At 35.4% G+C, this 22,978-nt stretch overlaps 1 protein-coding gene across 1 annotated transcript in view; it reads left to right on the forward strand.

Moving 5' to 3' along the window:
* The window catches only part of DLG2 (discs, large homolog 2 (Drosophila)), a 2,293,993-nt gene that overhangs the window by 369,870 nt on the left and 1,901,145 nt on the right, over nt 1-22,978 (forward strand). Inside the window, exon 4 of the mRNA XM_011938528.1 lies at nt 18,655-18,800. Within this exon, the coding sequence (XP_011793918.1) occupies nt 18,655-18,800 (146 nt within the window). The remainder of the gene's footprint in view (nt 1-18,654; nt 18,801-22,978) is intronic.

The following is a 22,978-nucleotide window of genomic DNA, read 5'->3' on the forward strand; positions in this document are numbered from 1 at the left end:
ACCAGGCCTGAGCATACATTTTAGTTCCAGAGCACCACCTTCGTTGTGTTCAGTTTTCTTTAAGTAATGGGGGTTTGCTATACAAATTCAGGTGGAAGTACAAAAGGCAGGGATCTAAACACTGTATGAAGCCTAAAATGTCCTTCCAAACATCAAAGAAGCTCTAACTTAGGATAGTGGTTAAGAGCAGGGTTCTGGAATCAAACAAATCTGGGTTTGAATCCTGGTTCCATTACTTACTAGAGGAGTGACTTTGTGCGCTTCCTTAACTTTGCTCTGTCTAAATTTTCCTATTTGTGACATGGAGATGAGGAGATGATAGGTAGTTGAACTTACTTCATAGGTAGTTGCAAGGTTTAGGTACAATAATGCATTTGAATTTCTTATCATGTCTGGAATATAGTGAGGGCTCAATAAAAGTAAGCCTTTATTATGATTGTTCTTGTTATTGTAGTTGCTGTTGTTATTAGCCACCAGATTATTCTACTATATCCTCAACAGCCATTCTTCCAAATCTCATCTCTACTACTATGTTGAATGTGCAACTCTCTGTTTTGGCTTCTATTCCTTGAAATTATCAACTAACTGACTTTTTTTTTTTTAAACTTTTCAAGTGAGAGTATCCAATTGAATTAGCCTATCACCACTGGTGTAAGGCAGAATTCTTATACCAGGCCATTTCATACCTGCTGGCCCATCTAGCAATTGACTAGTCTCAGGTCAGGTGTTCAGCAATCACCAGTCAGTCTGGGATAGCTTATATGTAGGAAATCCTTCAGAAGGGGAATATAGGCTCAGCAGGCATTCTGACACTTCCTAAAAGATGATGGCATAGTTCTTACCTACCACCTTGCCTGACTAGTATAAGGAACATAGAAAAAAAAAAGCCAAATTTTAATATTTTGATTAATAACAAATGTGATGTTTAAATGAGTAAAATATGTTATTTGTTTATGTAATAGTATTATTAGTGAACTTAGGCAGCAGAGAGAAAGAAGGCTGGAAATAACAGACCAAAAGTCACTCAGGGCAAAATCATTATTTGTGATATGTTAGTAGTGTCTGTCCAAGTTTCTGACAAATACTAGTTACCTAAAGAACAGAATGTGGAGTCGGCCTTCCTGAATCCTATTGATTCTACCTTCCTGTGAATTATAGGTAGTTATGCAGCTGCTTGGAGAGATTTCTTCCCATGACAGTCTGACCTCATGTGCTCTTAAGATAATTTTGTGCTGAGTGTTGCCACTATACTATTTGTATTAATTATCTCAGGCTCAAATAATATAATAAAATAATATTACATTATTTTATATCAAATTATATTAAATAATAAAATTGTATCTCAAGTAATACAAATACTATTTGTATTATTATCTCCTTTCTAAAGGTAGAAAAGGAAATAATAACACAGAGAGAATAGCCATTTTTGAAATGAATCAATTTTATGACAGGACGGATGAGTATTTTTCTTACATCATCCATAGCTAAGTTCCAAAGCACAACTAGAAAAAATGTGGCAGCTGCTAGTTATGCGTCCATTAGGGATAAGGTTCGGATGTGCTTGGCATCTGCCCACATAGTGACTGTTAGAGACTTATTTTTATACTTCTAGGTCCAGAATGAGCTATGACTGTAGTGGAAAGCTTCTTGGTTTGGGAACCAGGAGATTTAAGTCCTGGTTCAGTCACTACTGGCTTTGTGTTCTTGGGGAAGCCACCTAATTCACCAGCCTTAGTTTTTTTCATCTCTACAGTAAGCAGATTGATAAGATGATTTTCAGCTCCCTCACAGTTCTAGCCTTGCATAATCGAGACTCACAAACTCCTTTACTTTTTTATGTTGGTCCATTCAATGCTTTACTTCCAGATCATGCCATTTTAATTTTATGCCTCTGTCTTTTGTACCATATATTTGCTTTACATATCCATCCATTCATTGATTGATTCTCTCATTCCACCTTTATCAAAAATATATAGTCTTTCTGGCAACAATGATACAAAATTTACTGACATGATCAATACTTTCAAGGTCCTAAAAACTGAGTACAGAATACAACAGTCTACCTACCTGCCTGCCTCTCCAGCCTTATCTTATACCACTCTCTTTGTCCTTCTCTAATGATTTGGTTTTATGTTTTGTTTTGTTTTGATATGGAATCTTGTTCTGTCACCCAAGTTGGAGTGAAGTGGTGTGATCTCGGCTCACTACAATCTCTGCCTCCCAGGTTCAAGCAAGTCTCCTGCTTTAGCCTTCTGAGCAGCTGGGATCACAGGCATGCACCACCACACCCAGCTACTTTTTGTATTTTTAGTAGAGATGAGGTTTCATCTTGTTAGCCAGGATGGTTTTGAGTTCTTGACCTCAAGTGATCCTCCTGCCTCTGTCTCCCAAACTGCTGGGATTACAGGCCTGAGTCACTGCGCCCAGCCTTTAACCAATTTTTTAAAGCCTTTAACCAATTTTCCTTGTCATGCTTTCTCCTCCCTCAGGTTCTTGCATGTTCTCCATCTCTTCCACTTCCCTGTCCTCAAACTCCCATGCCTGAAAATACCTACTAATCCTTCTGTCTCAGTTGAATGTTCTTCCTCCTTTGGGAAATAAACTCCCTAGAACAGGCTTTCTGTCATGTATTCTCATTATACTCTATATTCTTTTGACCTGATATTCACTGACACTATCGTAATAACTTGATTCAACTATTGCATATATCCAGAAAGAAAATTTTGCTTCTGGACAACATGAATGTCCATGGATCCCCAAGGATTCTGCAGAATTTGAATTTTCTTTCCCATCTATCTGTTCATACACAGTATGAATGTCTGAGAGTCCATCTCTGATGGGCATAAGGGGTATCTCCTTTATGGTTTTCCTGCTTCTTTCTCATTTTACTCCTTGTTTGTTTTGCCTGCCCCAGACTGTAGGTTTTCCTGTAGTTATTCCATTTACTGTATCCCTGAGGAGTTGGAGGGGCAGTATCCGGTTCTCAGGTCTCTACATCTTTGAAGATTGTTTTAGCCCTTCAGGTACTCTAGAGTGAAAAGTCTCTTAACACCGACAAACCTTTCTCTGCCTGACCCATTATAACTTTAATGTGTTATTGTGCTAATACGCATTTTGTTTTGTTGCTCCCATTTATCAAATATCTCTTCCCATGAAGATAATTGGAAGTGAAGTATGGAAATTTGTCATATTTTGCTTAATTAGTCTTCTTTGTTTCTGCTAGACTGTTAGTTTTTATCATAGCAGAGGCTACTCTGTCTTATTCACTGCTGTATCTCAGTATCAGGCACACAGTCAATACTTAAGAAATATTTGTTGAAGAAATGAGTGAATGAATAAAAGGTGGGAAAGATGAACCAACCAATTTACTATTACCATATGATATGAGGCATTCTATAGCATAGATATATTATATCTATATTTGGATATATTATATCAAAGAAGATAATGTGTGTGTTATAGTTTTATAAATCATAAAACACTATTTAGCTACTTTGGTAAGAGACTAGTAAGCTCTATACAGTACTGAAATGCTTTTCAAAGTGCGGTCCCTGGACCAGCAACACCAGCATTGCATGGGAATTTGTTAGAAAAGTAAATTTTAGACCCTACCCTAGACTACTGAATCAGAAATTCTGGTTCAGAATATGGCCCAGTAATCTGTTTTTTAACAAGCTCTTTGGGTGACTTTGGTGCATGATAAAATTTGACAGCCACTGCTTATGTGAGATTAAAAAATGGAGTGTAACTTAGCCTTTAACTTTGCAAAATTTACATGTAGGGAAATAAAACATATATACCAATGACACAGGGTCATAAGAATCACAAGATAAATGCAAAGTGCAAAGGCAATAATGGGGAGGAAGGGAGAAATAACTTTTGGTGAAAGAGGCTTCAGGGAGAAAGAATCTTTGAGCTGGAACTGCTGAGTCATGGTCCATAAAACATCCTAGATGACAAGAAAAACAAGATGAACAAACAAAATCCATGTTAACCCGGAGCAAAACAAAGAAAATCTAACAATTACTCCAGACATAAAGAGTCAGTTTGTAATAGTTAACACCACAGACTTTGGAGTGAGACATACGTAGTTCCTATCCCAGCTCTGCCAGTTATAAATTAAGCAAACTGGGCAAACGTCTCAACCTCTCTCTTCCTGAGTTTCTTCCTATGTAAAGGGGTGAAATAATTGTACCTATCTCATAGGATTATTGAGAATAGTAAATGCGATAATGTACATACAATGCTCAACTTGCTATGATATGTTTGATAAATGGCATTTATTGCTAACACAAAAATAGACTATTGAAATTGAAAATTGGGTGAGGGGTTTGCATCTAGACAACCACAACGAATTTACATCTTCTATGACCTAGGTGTAATTTTCTTTGTTTTTTAGAAATAATTTTTAATATTTATTTTTAGGGCATTAATTTTTTTTTTTGAAATAATCTCAAATGTAAAAGTATAGTACAGCACTTAAAAAAAATCTCTTGACCCATATGAGTGTTAAGTGACCAACTTGTTCCATTTCCTACTACTACATTAGTGTGTCTCCTGGGAACAAGGGCAATCTGTTGTATAACTGCAATATTACCATCAAAATCGGATGGTAATATTGCGAATATTGGTATTAATAGGAAATTAACAGATGTCCCAGTTAGATGTGCTTTATAGCAAAGAATTTAGTTCAGAATCACATGTCATCTTTAGTTGTCATGTCTTTCTAATTTCCTTAATTCTGTGGCAGACCCCCAGCTTTTACTTTTTTCTTTTTTGTGTGACTGACATTTCTGAAATAGGAATATTACAGAAGCGAGTCTGTGATCTTTTCATTGCGTCCTATCAGGTGGCACAAATTAGATTTGCTACATTTGCTTATGATGTTCACTTTGAGCACACAATTGAGGTTGTATTTTCCAGGCTTCCCCACTGTGAATTTATTTTCCCTTTTGTGTATATTTGTACTCAGACAAACTTACATCTATATTAGTATCTATATTTATCCATCTATATTGAAAACCATGAGTTCACACTGATTACTCCAGTTCCAGTCTAATACTATAAAATTCATTGTAGTTTTCTCTACTGCCATATTTTCACTCTCTTTTCTGATAGATTCAAATTATCCTTATTTTATTTACTTATTTGACCAATCCTTCTGTATGTAACCAGTCTCCTATTGTTTCTGCCACGCTAGCACAGATAACCTCCTCACCAAACTCATGCTCTTGCAACCCTTGCTAGGTCACTGCTCTGCATGGGAGACCTCGTCACTCTACTTAGCTATGACAAAGTACTTCAGCCCATTCCCACCACATGGACGCCCTCCTCATACTACTCAGGTTTTAACTCTATGCTCAAACATTATGTAGCCTATTTGGCCTTCCTTAACTTGTTTAATTCCAACAGCCCATATTAGCCTACCCGTCTTCAAGGACTCTTTCCTCACTCTGTCAGGCTCTGTAACTCAGCTGTGGTCTGCCTCCATACATGGATACCTTTCTCATCTAGGTTAGGCCCTGGGCCAATCTGACACCCTGCTCTGGACCACTATAGCTCTGTTCTCCAAACTCCTTCACCACCAGAGTAGACTTTGCTGTACTTCACCCAGTGGCTTTGGGACTGAATTGTTCAGGAAGGGAATGAAAGGGAAAGGGAAAGGGAAAGGAAAAGAATGAATGGAATGAAAAGAGAAAGAAGAAAATATGAGAAGAAGCTCATAGATGTATTTTTCAATAAAGCAAGAAGAAACATTACTATTTTCCAAAGATTGTTAGTGGAACTATCAGCATAGTTTTCCTTGTCTGGAAGCAGGCAGAATGGCCTGCTGGTTTGACTATGGGTCCTGTGTGGCTTTCCAGTGGCCTCAACATTATCGTAAAACATTAGGCAGTCTGAGAGAGAACTAGAAAGCTTCATGTCATACTTGAGGACTGCAGTGGATCGGATAGTTCTTGCAACATAAAAACTATTTGTCTACAAGCTGGCTTTCTGCTATCACTTTAGAACAAAAGGCAGTATACTTTATTTAGCCAATACAAAAGTGTGCTAATGATACCTTAGGTATATTGGGTAGCATATTTTCTAATCTGTACTTTTGTATTTGGGCATAACATTTTCTCTTAAGCTGACTTTTTAGGTATTGGGGAAATTGGGGAAAAAGAAAGGCAACATATTTAATGACTCTTGGTTTTATTTTTCTACAATTTTGTTTAAGCAGTATATTCTCATAAGATTTTCTAGCACAGTAGATCATAAAATTTAAAATAATATAATTGGTATGATTCTATCTGTACTATAGAGATATGTATATGATAATTAATTTTATATAATTAATATTATTTATACACTAAAATTGTGTTATTTTATATAATACATAATACAATTATATCATAATTATAATAAAAGTTTATTACACATTTTATAGGAGTATATGTTCAATAATTTCTACAATCTAAAATTGATTTTCAGATAATTGGAACACCAATGTTTACAAGCATGTTCTTTTTGAGATTAGCCATCAGCTGTCACTTCCTAGACCAATTCCAAGTGAAATGATTACAGACTTTCATTTAAATTCATCCTTTTGGTGCAGTGGAATGTGATACTTTTTTCAGGTGATAGTTGATATTAGATTTATTAATCTGCCAAAAAAAATACCCTTCATTTCATGGTATACATAAGAGGAGACTAAGCTTTTGGCATTTATGAGTAGAATTCTATACAGTCCTATGATTCAGAGCTGTATGTCCAAAAGAAGGGAAAAAGAAGAAAGAACAACGTGAAAAAATAAAAATCAAAACAAAACAGTCTTGCCATTTTGGGCAAGTTGTAATAAAAGTCCTTGTATGTCTGATTTGAGGAGATGAGAGGGATGTTGTATTTTACATGTCAGAGACAGATTTTTATTTTCCTACTTAACATGTGTCTCTATGGATAATGTCTCCCTGTAGACTGAATGCTATTCTGTCCTCATGTGAGTTGTTTAATTGGACTGATTATAAAATTGCATAAAATCACCATTAAACAGAATATTAAGTAAATCTCTACTTATGTGCCTGATGCCAAAGATTCCCCCAAAGTCTATTATTTCATAGCTGTTTTGCCATCTTTTTCTCTTCTGTTTCTTATTTTCTGTTAAAGTTAGTTCTTATCCTCTGGAAAAATTTGTTACAATATTATTGCATAACTAGTATTTATTGAATACCCTGTGTTCACAGCATGTAAAAAGCAAATCTGAGAGGCCAATAGAGTCAATTTGTAGCAACCTCTTTAATATTTGTCTCCTAACTTAACTATGCTGAAAGTCTATAGCTACTTCTATGCATAAGCATTCTTGTCTCCCTTGGCATTCATCAGCTGGAAAGATATGATCCCTGGAGTCCAAACTCTCATTCTGTTTGAGATTTTGCTGATGGAAAGAAACCAAATAGCTTCAGCTAAGCACTGCGCTGTTGAGATTAGTTAAAATATCCTTGGTAACAGGTCTTGGGAAGTTTTTGAGAATTCCTTAAGTTTGATTTTCTTTCCATCTGGTGATATGAAGAATTTTCTAAATGATATTCTAGTCATGCATTTGACAATAAAATATGCTTGTTTCAGCACTGATATTATTTAATTAACCCCTAACATTCTATTATGGATACTGGTGCAGCATGTTGCAGTAAAGGGTGTAGGCTTCAGTGTCAAATGTGAATTCTAATATTAGCCTTGCCATTGTCCAGCCTGGTGACCTTGAACCAGTCTCAGTTTCTCCATCGCTAACATAGGTGTAATCATACATGTCTCATAAGATGATTGAAAGAAGTTAGTAAAATGAATGACATTTAAAAAGTACAACTAAACACATGGTGTTTATGCATGGCTGGTAAATGGCAAATGCTATTTCTTTCTTCTCTCCCGTCTTCAGTGAGCAATACCAATACTTAATCACAGATTGGAAGATATTGGGAATTTTTTAGTGGGGAGGTAGGCATGAAAGAATATGTAACTTAAAACTGGGCTCGGCTGGGCACGGTGGCTCATGCCTGTAATCCCAGCACTTTGGGAGGCTGAGCTGGGTGGATCACGAGGTCAGGAGTTTGAGACCAACCTGGCTAACACAGTGAAACCTCATCTCTACTAAAAATACAAAAAATAAGCCAGGCATGGTGGCAGGGCTCTGTAGTCCCAGCTACTCGGGAGGTTGAGGCAGGAGAGTGGCGTGAACCTGGGAGGCGGAGGTTGCAGTGAGCCGAGATTGCGCCACTGCACTCCAGCCTGGGTGACAGAGTGACTCTGTCTCAAACACACACACATACACACACACACACAACTGGGCTTATACAAGATTACATATAGTTACTTATCTTCCGAAGATTTGTAGAATTTACATGGTAAATCTTTGTGAGGTAAAAAGAATTGACGACATTCCTACATCTTGAATGATTGATGTGAAATTGAAAGTTAATTATCTCCTAGATATAGAATAAGACACACCTGCTGGTGGTTTGGGAGTGTAAGTGCTATAAGTGTAAGATAAAAGGTAGCTGATTTGCATTAACAATATCTTGAGTTTATTTAGTGCCTGCTTTTCAAGCAATTTGAAGTAGCACATTTATTCATCCAGGAGATATTTTGAATTAAAGTTCATTTTAGAGGTCGTATTTTTAAAGACATTATTTGAGCCATAAAAATACTGGGTTGCTGCATGCTCATCTTATTGCATTTCTGTTACAATTTCCATTTGAATCAGCTTTTTAAAAACTTGTAAATAACAATTTCTGCTTCCTTGTCAAGTATTAATTCTGCTTTATTGATTCAAGTGTCTGCACTCTTGACTGTTGTGGAAGAAATGACTCCTGGCTGAGCATATTCTTTGTTCAGGTATACAACATTTAATGAGACTGCCTGTGTACACAGTATTGTTGGAAGATGATACATTAATCAAAGGATATTATAGCTACCATTTACTATGTTTTATATAACTATTCAACAACGTGGAGTACTTACATATGTAAATTTTATAGGTGAAGAAGGTGAGGTTTAGAAAAGTTAAGTAACTTGCATAAGGTCACACATTTAGTAAGTAGCAGAGCCAGGGCCATTCTGTTTGACTTCAGAGCTTGTGCTTTTATCTCCAAATAATTATACTACCTCACATATGCCCCATTGATCTGATCTTCCTCTTCCATGACATTCTGCACTGTATATTTTGTTCCTCTTTGAGCCTCTTTCCTGTAAGATTCTTTTTTTACTAATGTTACTGGATATTTCTCAGTTCCATACTTATCACTAACACCTCCTAGTCACCTTACCATTTTTCAAAGTGATGTATTTCAATGTAATTTCAAATCTACAGAAAAGTTATAAGAATAGTACAGGAACTACTGTATAGTCACTTTACCCAGATTCACCAATTGTTTACATTTCACTCTATTTATCATTTTCTATATATGCATGTCTCTATATATCTCTATATCTCTATACACACATATACACATACATACATAAGTATACATATCAGTTTATTTTAATTTTTGTAGATACAAGTTCTCACTATGTTGACCAGGCTGGTCTTAAACTCCTAGCTTCAAGTAGTCCTCCCACTTCAGCGTCCCAAAGTGTTGGAATTACAGGCATTAGCCACCATGCTCAGCTTTGCATGTGTCTTGTTAATGAAGTGCCTGATGCCATTCACTCATTTGAAAGTAGTTGGGGGCATTAGGCACATTGATCACTAAATACTTATATATTTTCTAAAACCAAGAATATTCTCTTACATAAATAGTGCAGTTATCAAAATCAGGAAATTTAGCCTTGGTACAATATTATTGTCTAATGAGCAGTCCATATTCATTTCAGCAGTTATCTCCATAATGTCTTTTATAGTTGTATTTCCTCAGTCCAAGATCTACGTTACATTACACATTACATTTAATTGTCATGAATGTCTTTAGTTTCCTTTAATCTACAATAGTTCATAAGCCTTTCTTTTCTTACCTTGACATTTTTGAAGATTTCAAACCAAGTATTTAGTAGAACGTCTTATAATCTGCATTTGTCTGATGTTTCCTTATGATTAGATTCAACTTACGCATTTTGGGCAGAAATATTACAGAAATGATGCTATGTTCTTTGTGTATAATAACAGGAGGATCCCCGTGCCAGTTTGTACTATTTAAAAAAATAATTGTATAAGTATATCTTTGTTTTTTGCAGAGATGAGGTCTCACTATGTTGCCCAGGTTGGTCTCAAACTCTTGGGCTCAACTGTTGGTCCTACTTCCCGCGTTCACCTCCCAAAGAGATTACATGTGTAAGCCACCATACCTGACCCATTTTGTTCTAATTGGTGGGGAGATACTATGAGGCTATATAATGCCACATTCTTGTCCTATTTTTTACCACTAGTTGCAGCATCCCTCAAGGATTTTACAATTCCATCATTTCTTCTATATTTATTAGTTGGAATTCTATAAGGAAGAGCTTTCCCTTCTCCCCCATTTAATCACTAATTTATCTATATCAGGATAGACTAATGGATTATTATTTTATTAAAAAGATTATATCTCCTGACTATTAATTGATTTTTTAAGGCTCAAATTATTTCAGATTTAGTCATTAAGAGCCCCTTCAAGCTGGCTTACATGTCCTTTTGATATGATCCTGTGATTTTGGAGCACTTCCTTCCTTTCTAGTACAAAAAGATGTGCTAGATTCATAATTTCCTTGTTCTCATCCTGTGAGCCCTTTCTCCAAAAAGTCCTGATTCTTTTTAACAGAGGAAAGTACTTTGAAACCAAGATTTCCTTCATAACCTCTCTGCCCCACCCTCACTCCCTCCCTCCTTCCCTTCCCCTTCTTCTCCTCCCTTCCCCTCTCTTCTCTTTATTTTCCTTCCCTCCCTCCCTTTCTTCCCTCCCTCTCTCCCCTTCCCTTCCCTTCCCTTCCCTTCCTTTCCTTTCCCTTCCCTCCTTCCTTCTTTCCTTCCTTCCTTCGGTTGTGCTTTGTCTAGGCACAGAAGAAGCTCAATCATATCAGAACAATGTGGAATTTGCATGACCCTTTGGATATGAGCATTTGCTCATTCTCTGGTCTTATGTATTCAGCATCTATTGAGTTCCATTTTGCATTAGTCCTTGTACTCCGGGCTTTGCACTCATTCCTGTTTTGTCTCTTTTATTCCCTTACTTGGTACTTGCTTTCACTCGGTCTAGGCTATGGAATTTTTATTTTTATTTCATCTACATTCAACTGTAGTCACTTCCTCATATTCAACTTTATTCCTCTAGTTCCAGGTAATATTCTTAAAGAAACTTTTCTTGGTGCAAAGCCTAAGATAGGACTTTTACCACACTGATAAAGGCTTTATTGAAAATTCCACTTCTGTGCTTCAGTGTCTAGTAGTTTTGGACTTGTATGGATTAGGAGAATGATAACTTTTTACTTTGCAGAAGAGAAAGTATGGGCTATGGATACAGGATAAGGAAATTCGATATGAATATTTATCTGAGTCCCTAAGCAGAACCAAGTGTTCAGAAAAGCCTAATGGAACACCAAGACTGTAACATCATTAAGTATAGTAAGATCACCTGTGCTATACTGTCCAGCTGAATTCAAAGCAGGTATGTGGTAAGAGAACAAGGTATGTTGGAAGAATCATAAGGTATATGTCTTAAAGCACATCTTACCATCTCTTTGTTGCAGCTGTAAGAAGAGAATCCTGACCAGGCACAGTGGTTTACGCCTGTAATCCCAACACTTTGGGATGCTAAGGTGGGTGGATCACCTGAGGTCAGGAGTTCGAAACCAGCCTGCCCAATGTGGTGAGACCCCATCTCTACTAAAAATACATGAATTAACTGGGCATGATGTTTGGCACCTGTAATTCCAGCTACTTGGGAGGCTGAGTCAGGAGAATTGCTTGAACCCAGGAGGAGGAGGTTGCAGTGAGCTGAGATTGTGCTACTGCATTCCAACCTGGGCCATAGAGCAAGACTCTGTCTAAAAAAAAAAAAGGAGAGAATCCTCAGGTGATTTTGGTAAATTTTTGGGATTAAACAGCTTTGGTGAGCTATAGCCATATATGCCAATCACTAAAAACCAAATGAATCAACAGTAACAACCTCCACAGGGGTTTCTGCTTAGTTGGCAGAGTACAGAGGTGACTGCAGTTGTTCCCATAATACTATGCCTGGCAGCATGAAGGCTGGGATGGGAAGAAGTGCAAAAAGCCTTTCCCCAGTCACTTTTATTCTAGCCCATAATAGATGAAAAGTATGTAAAGATGTTACACATTCAGCATTCTAGTTACTTTTTTATTTTATTGTGGTTAAGCAGATAATTGCAGAGCAACTCATGAGTCACACAAGAAAAGAGCCTCATGATTTAAGAATCATATTTTCTTAAGTCATGTAAAAAATCCTTTTTTCCATTACTTATATTTGAAGTTTGCCTAGTGAATTTTGGTTATTTTAAGAAAAGCAAACTTCCCTTCAAGGGAAAAATATTTACCATTTCCAAGGACCTTAAAAATCTCATCAAATGCTTGAAGGTGTATCTCAAAGAGGAGTTTTAAGTGTTTTTTGAGGAAATGGTAGCATCATTGAAACAGGTATATCATGTTAGGTGTTTCTTCTTGGAAGAGGATGAAATATTTTGAGTATATGTTGAGTTTTTAAGGGTGTGCTTGAAAAGACAGTCCTATTTATTACGAATTTCCTTCAACATGCTGTTTGACAATTGAAGACCTAACTGTGTCAGAATCATTATTACCAAGACCAAATCTCATTTTTAAGGAGTGTGGGTTAAAAGAGAGAGAGATAAGACTGAATAGAGGCTATCTCAGCTATCACCTAGAAGTCAACTCTTTTGTTTTAATGGATCCTAAAGGCAGAAGATTGAAATACAGTTTCTTTCAGCTAAGTTCTAATGAATTCAATCTAAATCAGTTTAATCAATAATATCCCCACTAAGTACTTATTGTTTATGAATCAATAGGCAGAGTTTTTCTCTTGCCATCTTCCTTCTATTATGGGGATCTTTCACCCTATTCCCGCCTTTAATCCCGCTTTTCACTCTGAAGAAGAGGATTGCAGTGACTCAAAAGGGCTATTTGAATTGAGAGCATGAAATTCTTATCCCTGAGATGCTGTTTCTTAAGTCCAGTGTTGCTAGTGGATCAGAAGCCATGGACATCACCTGGGTGCTTATTAGAAATGCAGAAATTCAGGCCCCATGTCCCCAGGTAATTTTTGTGTGCATTAGAGTTTGTAACACTTTCCTGTAAATTTGACAGTAATTTATAGACTATTCTTTAAAAATTTTGACATCAAAATAGACACATCTTCAAGAATTTGAGGAATTTATTTTGTATATCCTCAGAGGTGGCAAATCTTTTTATATTTGAGTAGGGAATGTGCAAAATAAAAAGTGCTAGGTGCTGTGATTAAATCAAGGAGTCAAGTCACATAAAAATGTAATCTAAACGATATGCAGGGTTTAGCAGTCCTGAGTGAGAAGGGATTTGACTTCATTTAATGATTTTTTTTCTGTTTGAGCCTTAAAAAGAGGGAATACAAACAAATGAAAATTACCAAGAATTCATTATGTGCTTACTGAATTTAAGGATAATGCTAGATACTAGAGAATATATGACTGGATAGGACGTTGTCTTCATTCCTAAGGGCCTTGCTTAGCACTTAAAAATTACTTAGTGAATTGAAATGTTGAAGACAGGTGAGTGAACAACTATTTCTACTATAAAGCAGAAAGAGAAATAATTATTGAGCAGATTCAAGCAATATATTGTTAGAACAGGCGGAAAGCAGCAGTATTTTACTTAGCAGAAGAGAAAGTATGGGATTTGGATACAGAATAAGGAAAGTGGATATGAGCATTTATCTAGCTCCCTAAGCAGAACCAAGTGTTCAGAAAAGCCTAATGTAATTTGCAACATCATTAAGTATAGCAAGATCAACTGTGCTATACTGTCTAGATGAATTCAAAGCAGATATGTGGTAAGGGAACAAGGCATGTTGTAAGAAGCATAGACGTATGTCTTAACACATTTTACCATCTCTTTGTTGAAGCTGTAAGAAGAGAATCCCCCACAAATTTCCAAACATACTTTCTTTTGGATGACAGTTGCTTGGGTGTTCTTACTACCTACTCAATTGAACCCAGGTTTAGTAAAAATAATTTCTTGATGATGACATTTCATATTTAGATCTCTGACTTCAAATATTGTTTTTACAAAGACTGAACTGGAACTGGGTATTGAAGGAGAAGGAGGATTTCTAAGTGTGGGAAAGGGGATCTGGGACTAGAGAAGAGTGTGAGCAAGAGATGTTGAGAGCCTGAACTCTGGCAGTGGGAATGGTGGTGGTGGTGGTGAGGAAAGAGGGTGTAAAAGAGAGATGCTTGGAAAGTGACAAGGGGATATATGTCAATTATTAAAAAATAATGCTTGTTAACCAAAAGTGAAATTTGGCATTGATCATTGAATTATCATCAAATTTAAGTCATCTTTGACTTAATCATGGTTATTTTCTTCCTCTCTAGTAGTTGCTTCAGGCATGGAGAATAAGCAGACAAAAGAGTGAAATAGACTTTGAACACTTTGTCACATTTGGGGGTATAAATTAATGAAGATTTACAAGTTTAATATTAAAAATATTGTCCCCAGGGTTTTTCTAAATGTGATCAAATCACTGTTATGTTTCAAAGTACAGCTTATTGATATAAATGCATAGCACGAGTATGATGAATATCCTTTCTTTTCTGAATAATTTGTACACGTAATGTTTCAAATTTTGGTGACTTGCAAATACTGCTCATGAAACTGTTTATATCCTTTAAAATGATGCAGAGAAAAAGAATCTTGAAATTTGACTATCTACAAAAATTGTTTTATTCATTACAAGCCATTCTTTAAAGAGACTGTAGCTGCAGAAATGTTTACAGAAATTTTTTTTTTCTTTTCCCTTTATTTTTAGTTTTTATTTTTTTGAAAGAGAGTCTTGTTCTGTTACCAGGACTGGAGTGCAGTGGCATGAACACAATTCACTGCAGCCGTGACCTTCTGGGTTCAAGCAATTCTCCTGCCTCAATCTCCTGAGTAGCTGGGACCACAGGCACACACCACCATGCCCAGCTAATTCTTTTCTCTTCATTAATACATGAGGCAAGATGATGTAGACATATTTTGTTTTCTGGATTTTATATTTTTATATTACTTATTCCTCTGATTTTTGTCAACCAAATTAGTAATCTACCAGCCCATATGTTATTTAAAAAATCTGGGAAGGATGTATATCTGTATAGCTTTTACCTTCTGTTCTTACACATTTTTCAAACAGGACCTCACAGTTACTTTATTGCTAGTGGCAGAATAAAGTTGTAGCTGTACATAAAATTGAAGGATTACTAACTTTTCTCTGTAAATCTTAATATTTATGAAGCACAAAATTTTTCTTTATTATTTATGAAAATGTAATATTTAATTCATACAAAATAATATATGCAATTTATCTATAATATACACAGCATAATAACAAAACAAACATTTCTGAAATTGCTACTGACATCTAGAAATAGATCATTGCCATTAACTTGCAACTACTCATATGTACTTTCCTTATCCCACTTCCTTGCCTACCCTGTCTACTGAAGTAAATGATATAAATCTTTTTATCTGTCTACATCTTTTCATGTCTTCCTTTGCTTTTGTCTATTTGTTTTGTTATATGTATATGCATGGATGCTTAAAAATATATGGTTCAGTTTTGTAGATTTTTCAACTTTACAAAAATTTTTTCATATTGAAACTTACTTTATTCACTCAACATTATTTTTCTGAGATATATAGTGTCATGATATTATCATTCATTCATTTTCACTGCTCCATATATTCCATCTTGAGAGCATATCACAATTTATCTATTTCACTTTTGATGGACATTGGAATGTTTCTGATGTTTGCTAGTATAATCTATGCTGCTATGAACATTTTGGTTTGTTTTTGGTGCATATGTGCCAAAGTTTATCTAGGATGTGTACTGGGTAGTAGAAATACTGACTTATAGGATAAACAAATGTTAAATTATTTTCTGAAGTGGCTATAGCAATTTGCACTTGCTAGGAATAAATAAGTTACCATGAATTAATGTCTTTTTCTAGTCCTTGCACTGTGAGACTTAATTATTTTTGACAATACTTTTGATGTAAATGGCATTTGATTATGATCTTACTTTGTATTTATTATCACCAATGAGGTCAAGGATCTTTCCTAGGCTTGTCTGTGACATGTGTTTATTTTACTGTGAAATGCCTGATCATAATTTTTACCAATTATTTTCTTTTAGTTTGCTTGTCTTTTTCTTCTCGATTTGTATTTCTTTTCATATCTGGATACTGTTCCTTTGTCTGTGTGCTGCAAAATTATCTTCTTTCAATTTGTACCTTGTCTTTTGGCTTTCTTTATTGATACATATATACATCTTATGCATAACTGATACATAATAAACTATATCTATATAAACTGCATAATTTAATAGATTTGGACATATATATGCACTATAAGCACAATAAAGATAGTAGCATACACATCACTCTTACAAGTTTCCTCTTACCCTTTTGTAATCCCTCCTACTCATCCTTTTATTTTATATTTGGTGTTATAATCCAATACTAGGTGATTTTTTTTTGCTCAAATCACTCTAGCTTTGGCCATCTTTGGCAGCTCTTTCATGTGGTTCTTTTGTTTCTTTGATATTTCCCCATTGTAGCAGAGTTGTTTCTTTGGTGACTGTTTCTTTATTTGCTGGGGCTATAAGATGGTCCATGCTCATCTTATGTCTCCTGCCTGGGAGTCCTAGGATCAACCATTTCTCCAAAGAACTCTGGTTTCTTTTGTTGGAAAATAGTGTTGCAAACCAAAATCTAAACTCTGGGTGTGATTGTTGCTACTGGGATGTCCCTGCTTCTAGGTCCTCTCAGGAGACAGAGCAAGGCATTATATATGACAGAGCTGGGAAATGTCCGGATACATATTCATTTCTATTTCTAAATGTATTTTTATCTATCTCTCTATCCTGTAGCTGTTGAAAACTTTGAGTTCATATAGACACCTGCAATGTTAATCTAATATGACAGTGTTCATTACTCTTTACCAATGCTGCACCGAGGCCAAAATCAGGGTGCTAGTTTTGTTTATTATTACTGTGGCATCATTGCTTCTAGGCCCTCTCAGCAGATGGAGCAAGGAAATATATGTGTGTATAACTAATTTGTGTATATACATGTGTGTAAATATTCTTATATGGATTCATCTGTATCTACATTAAGCTAAACATGTCTCCAGCTCTCATCTAATATCATATGAATCATTTTAACCTTACTTGCCTGTAACTTTCTTTTTTTTTTTTTTTTGAGACGGAGTCTCGCTCTGTTGCCCAGGCTGGAGTACAGTGGCGCCATCTTGGCTCACTGCAAGCTCTGCCTCCCGGGTTTACGCCATTCTCCTGCCTCAGCTTCCCGAGTAGCTGGGACTACAGGCACCCGCCATCTCGCCCGGCTAGTTTTTTCTTTTTCTTTTTGTATTTTTTAGTAGAGACGGGGTTTCACCGTGTAGGCCAGGATGATCTTGAGCTCCTGACCTCGTGATCCACCCGTCTCGGCCTCCCAAAGTGCTGGGATTACAGGCTTGAGCCACCGCGCCCGGCCGCCTGTAACTTTCTATAAAACAGTAAGAAACTTGGCTCCCATCATCTACCATCCATTCGCTTAATTGTTTAATTTTAGTATACATGTATTGTGTTTTCAGAATTGTTCATCCGTACCCAACAGGACACAAGTTTACCAACTAGAATATGATGCTTTTGTATAGTTTCTTTGATTTTGGTTTTATAGTCTGTTCATTTTCAAAGTTACTTAAGTTAGTACTTTTTTTTCCTTTTTTTTCCTGTTGACTTCATGGAGGTTATTTTATACATTTGTAACACAGTTACATTCCTTTGTAACAGTCTGCATTTCATCTTGGGATCCTCTGACTTCCTACATGATTTTTTAAAAATTTGCCTACATTAAGGTTTATTTTTTGTGCTATTGAGTTCTTTGGGTTTTGACACATGGTTCATGTTATGTGTCCAACACTATAGTATCATTAGAGAATATTTTCATCATCCTCTGCTTTATGTTTTCAAACCTCCTTCTCTTGCTCAGAACCTCTGGCAAACATTGGTTTTTTTAAACTGTCTCTTTAGTTTCACTTTTTCCAGAGGCTATAGGTGGAATCATACAGCATGTATCCTTTCCAGACTGACTTCTTTCACTTAGCAATATGCATTTAAAATTCATCTATGTTTTTGTTTGGCTTGATAGCTCATTCCTTATTACTGAATAACATTCTATTATATGGATTTACTACAGTTTATTCACTTTTTGAAGGATTTGTTCTAGTTTTTATAATTATGAATAAAGCTGCTATAAGCATTCTAAATGCAGGTAAAAAGATATTTTTCAGGATTTCTTCTGTTTTACTTTGGGATATACTTACGTAGTTCTTTTAATCAGCAAAATTTGTGTATGCCAATATATGGGCATATATGCAGAAGCTATTTATGAAGTCGTGCATGATATTTTGATGCTTTCTTTACATTTTCTCTACAGATATCCAAGAATTTTACGAGGTGACATTGCTAAATTCTCAAAAAAGTTGTGAGCAGAAGATAGAAGAAGCCAATCAAGTTTTACAGAAATGGGAGAAGACATCCCTTCTTGCTCCGTACCATGACAGACTTCAAAAATCTTCAGAGGTATACTGTTGAAACTTCCAAAAGAACTGAATAATACTAGGACTTAGGCCAGTAAAGAAGTAATGGTAGTAGTAGTGATTATTATCAACAAATGACAACAACAATAATAGAAATGTTGTTATACCATACTGTATACAATTTTCATATATGAAAATTCAGTTTTTCCAAAGCGTAAAATAGGGCATGGGAATGACCTGATTCTTTACATTGTTTGAGTGGGTTATGTTAGCAATATTGTCATAGTTAGAGATGACTCAAGTCTAAGGCATTCTGGAGTTTCAGAACATGGTTCCCTGTGCTGTGGGGAAAGGAGATGGATAGTAGAATAGGGAAGTGCGGTCTACGATTCTGATTTCCATAGCAAGGGCACATATCCCGGGGCAAGAATAAAATGATCAGTTGAGTTGTAGGAACAGAATATTAGAATTCCCATTTCCATTTCTTTTAATCACATTCTTTAAAATTTTCTGTATTTGAGTAACTTATATATTAGTAGTAATGCATTTAAAAAATAAATATAAAGAAATTAGAGTTGTATGATCAACTTGTTTTTACAGATAGAATTATGGAATCAAACAGTTTGGACACTACTGTTACAATCAGCATTTACCAAAGGCTAAGGCAAGTTGAGGCATTTCTCAGATTCATAGCTAAGGGCTAACAGGGACAAGTCAATGGATACTTTTAAGTGGCAGTCAATACTTTGAAGGGAGGTAATAGTGCATACCCACACACACGATTTGTCAAGATTGGAGTCATGTAGCCAACCCCATGATTTGGAAGCTACATAGAATCCTAGTGCCAATCAATAGCATGTTGATTGCTGAGTTTGTATTGTTAATATTGAGGCCTCTCATATACTTTCTGTCCTGCTCAGACCTGATATATAAACTGGGAAGGACAGAGCCTAATTATCATCCTAGTTACTTAAAAAAAAAAAAGTTAATCATGACAATAATTTGTTAAATAATAGATATCAACTTTGTGAAATTGTACTTAAAAGCATAAAAATAAACATCATCCTAATTTTAGCACCTAGGAGTAATTATTTTGACATTTTTAGTCCTTTTTTGTACAAATATATGTACATGAAATTGGGACAATAGCATGTAGGACATTTTATGTCTTTGACATTGAATGTTACACTAATAGTATTTATCCATATTGTAACATTGAACAGTTTTGGAGAATATTTTAATGGCTATGAATATTCCATGATTTGGAACTTATTTAAGCAGATCTTCATTCAAATTTAGGCTATCTTCAATTTCCTGCTTTGAATAATGCTGTAATGGATGTGCATGTGTATAAGCCAATGCTTTTTTTTTTTTTCTAACTGTTTCATTAAGATTGATTTTATAAATGACACTGTTGAGTACAAGGGTATGGACATTTTTAAGGTTCTGGATACAAATTGTCAAGCTGTTTTGGAGAACAATGCTATCAGCCATCTTTCAAAAGGCCAATCTGCCTATATCTTTAGTACTGTCATTTTATTATTTAAAATATGTTGTCAAATTAATAGATAAAATGTTTTATTTAATGATTTATATTGCAATTGTGTGTTCACTATTCAGACTCAACATTTTTTATGATTATTGGTTATCTATATTTCTTTCATGATCCATTCAAGCCCTTTGTCTATTTTTCTAAGCAGTACTAGAATTCTTACTGATTTACAAGACCAGTTTATTTATGAAACATGCCACCCTGTTGTCATAATTGTTATTTTTTCTGGTTTGTTTGTTATTATTAATTTTGCTTATAGTACTTTTTAACCTTCAAAATAGTTTCAATTTTTATGTGATAAAATTATCACTTTTAAAGACATTCTTTCTTCTTTGCTTTATCTTTCTTCATTCTAGGACTAGCTAACTATTCCCCTGTATTTTTTTCTAGGCTTTCATTGCCTTGGTATTTTCAATTTTTCAATTTTCTTTTTTTAAAAAAGTAAATAATTGATTAATTGATTTTTAACTTTTATTTTAAATTCAGGGGTACATGTTCATGTTTGTTATATAGGTAAACTCATGTCACAGGGGTTTGTTGTAAGATTATTTCATCACCCAGGTGCTAAGTACCCAATAGTTATTTTTTCTGATCCTCTCCCTCTTCCCACCCTCCACCCTCTAGTAGGTGCCAGTGTCTGTTTTTCTCCTGTTTGTGACATGTATTCTCATCATTTTGCTCCCACTTATAAGTCAGAACATGCAGTATTTGTTTTTTTGTTCCTGTGTTAGTTTGCTAAGGCTTATGACCTCCAGCTTCATCTATGTTCCTGCAAAGGGCATGATCTCATTCTTTTTTATGGCGGTGTAGTATTCCATGATGTATATGTACCACATGTTCTTAATCCAGGCTACCACTGACAGACATTCAGGTTGATTCCATGTCTTTGCTATTGTGAACAGTGCTGCAATGAACATACGGGGGTGCATATGTCATTATGAAAGACCATACATTTTCAAAAACATTATTTTATTCAACTTCTAGATGCATAGTCCCATATATATTGCACAGAAGCATAAATGATAAATATATACTTTTTATTCTAAATACAGTGGTTTTTAAAACAATTTTTCCATTTTTGTGGAATCCCCTTTCACTGACTTCCTGCTTATACTGTATCAACTCTATCCTCCCTGCATGCAAGGTAACTGATGTTAGCAACTTGTGCATTTTTTGTGTTTTTTCTTTAATTATTTTATTTTAAATTATTATGGATACATAATAGTTATACATATTTATGGGGTGCATGCAATGTTTTGATACAAACATATAATGTGTGATGGTTAAATCAGGGTAATTGGGTTGTCTGTTACCTCAAGCATTTATCATTTCTTTGTGTTAGGAACATTCTAATTCTACTTTTTAAATTATTTTGAAATATACAATACATTATTAATTATAGCTGCCCTATTGTGCTACTGAGCACTAGATCTGTTTCTGTCTATCTAACTGTATTTTTGTACCCATTATCCATCTCTTCTTTATTCTCCCCTCCCCTACTACCTTCGCAGACTTTTGTACCCATCATTCAACTTTCCATCTGCATGTGTACATTTTATTTGTTTAGCTTCCACATATAAGTGATATTTGTCTTTCTGTGCCTGGCTTACATCACTTAACATAATGTCCTCCAATTCCATCCATGTTGTTGCAAATGACAGGATTTTGTTTTTGGTTGAGTAAATTCCTATTGTGTGTATGTGCCACATTTTCTTTATCCATTCATCTGTTGATGGACACTTTGGTTGATTCTATATCTTGGCTATTGTGAATGGTGCTGCAATAAACATTGGAGTACAGATATTTCTTCAATATGCTGAATTTCTGTATGTTAGGTATATACCCAGCAGCAGAATTGCTGAATCATACGGCAGTTCTAAGTTTAGCTTTTTGAGGAACCTCCATACCGTTCTCTATAGTGCTTGTACTAGTTTGCATTTCTGCCAACAGTATACAAGGGTTCCCCATTCTCCACATCCTCACCAGCATCCATTATTACCCTGTCTTTTTTATAAAAGCCGTTGTAACTGCAATGAGATCAAAGAGGAGGACAGATAAGGGATAGCCTTAGAGGCTATTGGAAAAATTTTACTATGAGAGAAATAGAAACCACTGGAAAGTTTTGAGCATGTGAATGAGTTGATCCGAGCTTCCCAAAAGGCATACAGAATATCCTGTTTTTAGAAATTAGAAATATTTTACTTTTTCCTGGATCTGTTGAACTCACTATTAGTTTTCACAGGCTTCGTTATTACAGCTACATATTTAGTGTGTATTAAGGTTGCTAGCAAGAAAAATGAGATCATCATTTTGAATCTCATGGAGTCCCTACGGTGTGCCTCTCAATGATTGCTTTTCCCCTTGAAACAAAATCAGATAGGCTTCTGAAGCAAAACTTTGATGTGATTTTAATAGTATGTAAGTTTAAAAGACTTGGAGGTAAAAGTTTTAGACTTTTCTTGTCTGGAAAGAAAATGACATCAACTTGTTTGCATTCAGCTTGGGAAGATCTTAAATACACGTTTCACCTACTATTTTTTGAAATTTCGTCTCCAGTGCCTGGTGGAAAGAGATCTGTCTTCTTACTTCCTCAGCATATGTGTGATAGAATTCTAGCTGCTCAACTTAAACTCTGATTTATATGAAGTTTCTGGAAAATGTAAATCAGC

Source organism: Colobus angolensis, unplaced genomic scaffold (assembly GCF_000951035.1).
Source record: "Colobus angolensis palliatus isolate OR3802 unplaced genomic scaffold, Cang.pa_1.0 Scaffold174, whole genome shotgun sequence".
In the NCBI taxonomy this organism is placed as follows: domain Eukaryota; kingdom Metazoa; phylum Chordata; class Mammalia; order Primates; family Cercopithecidae; genus Colobus; species Colobus angolensis.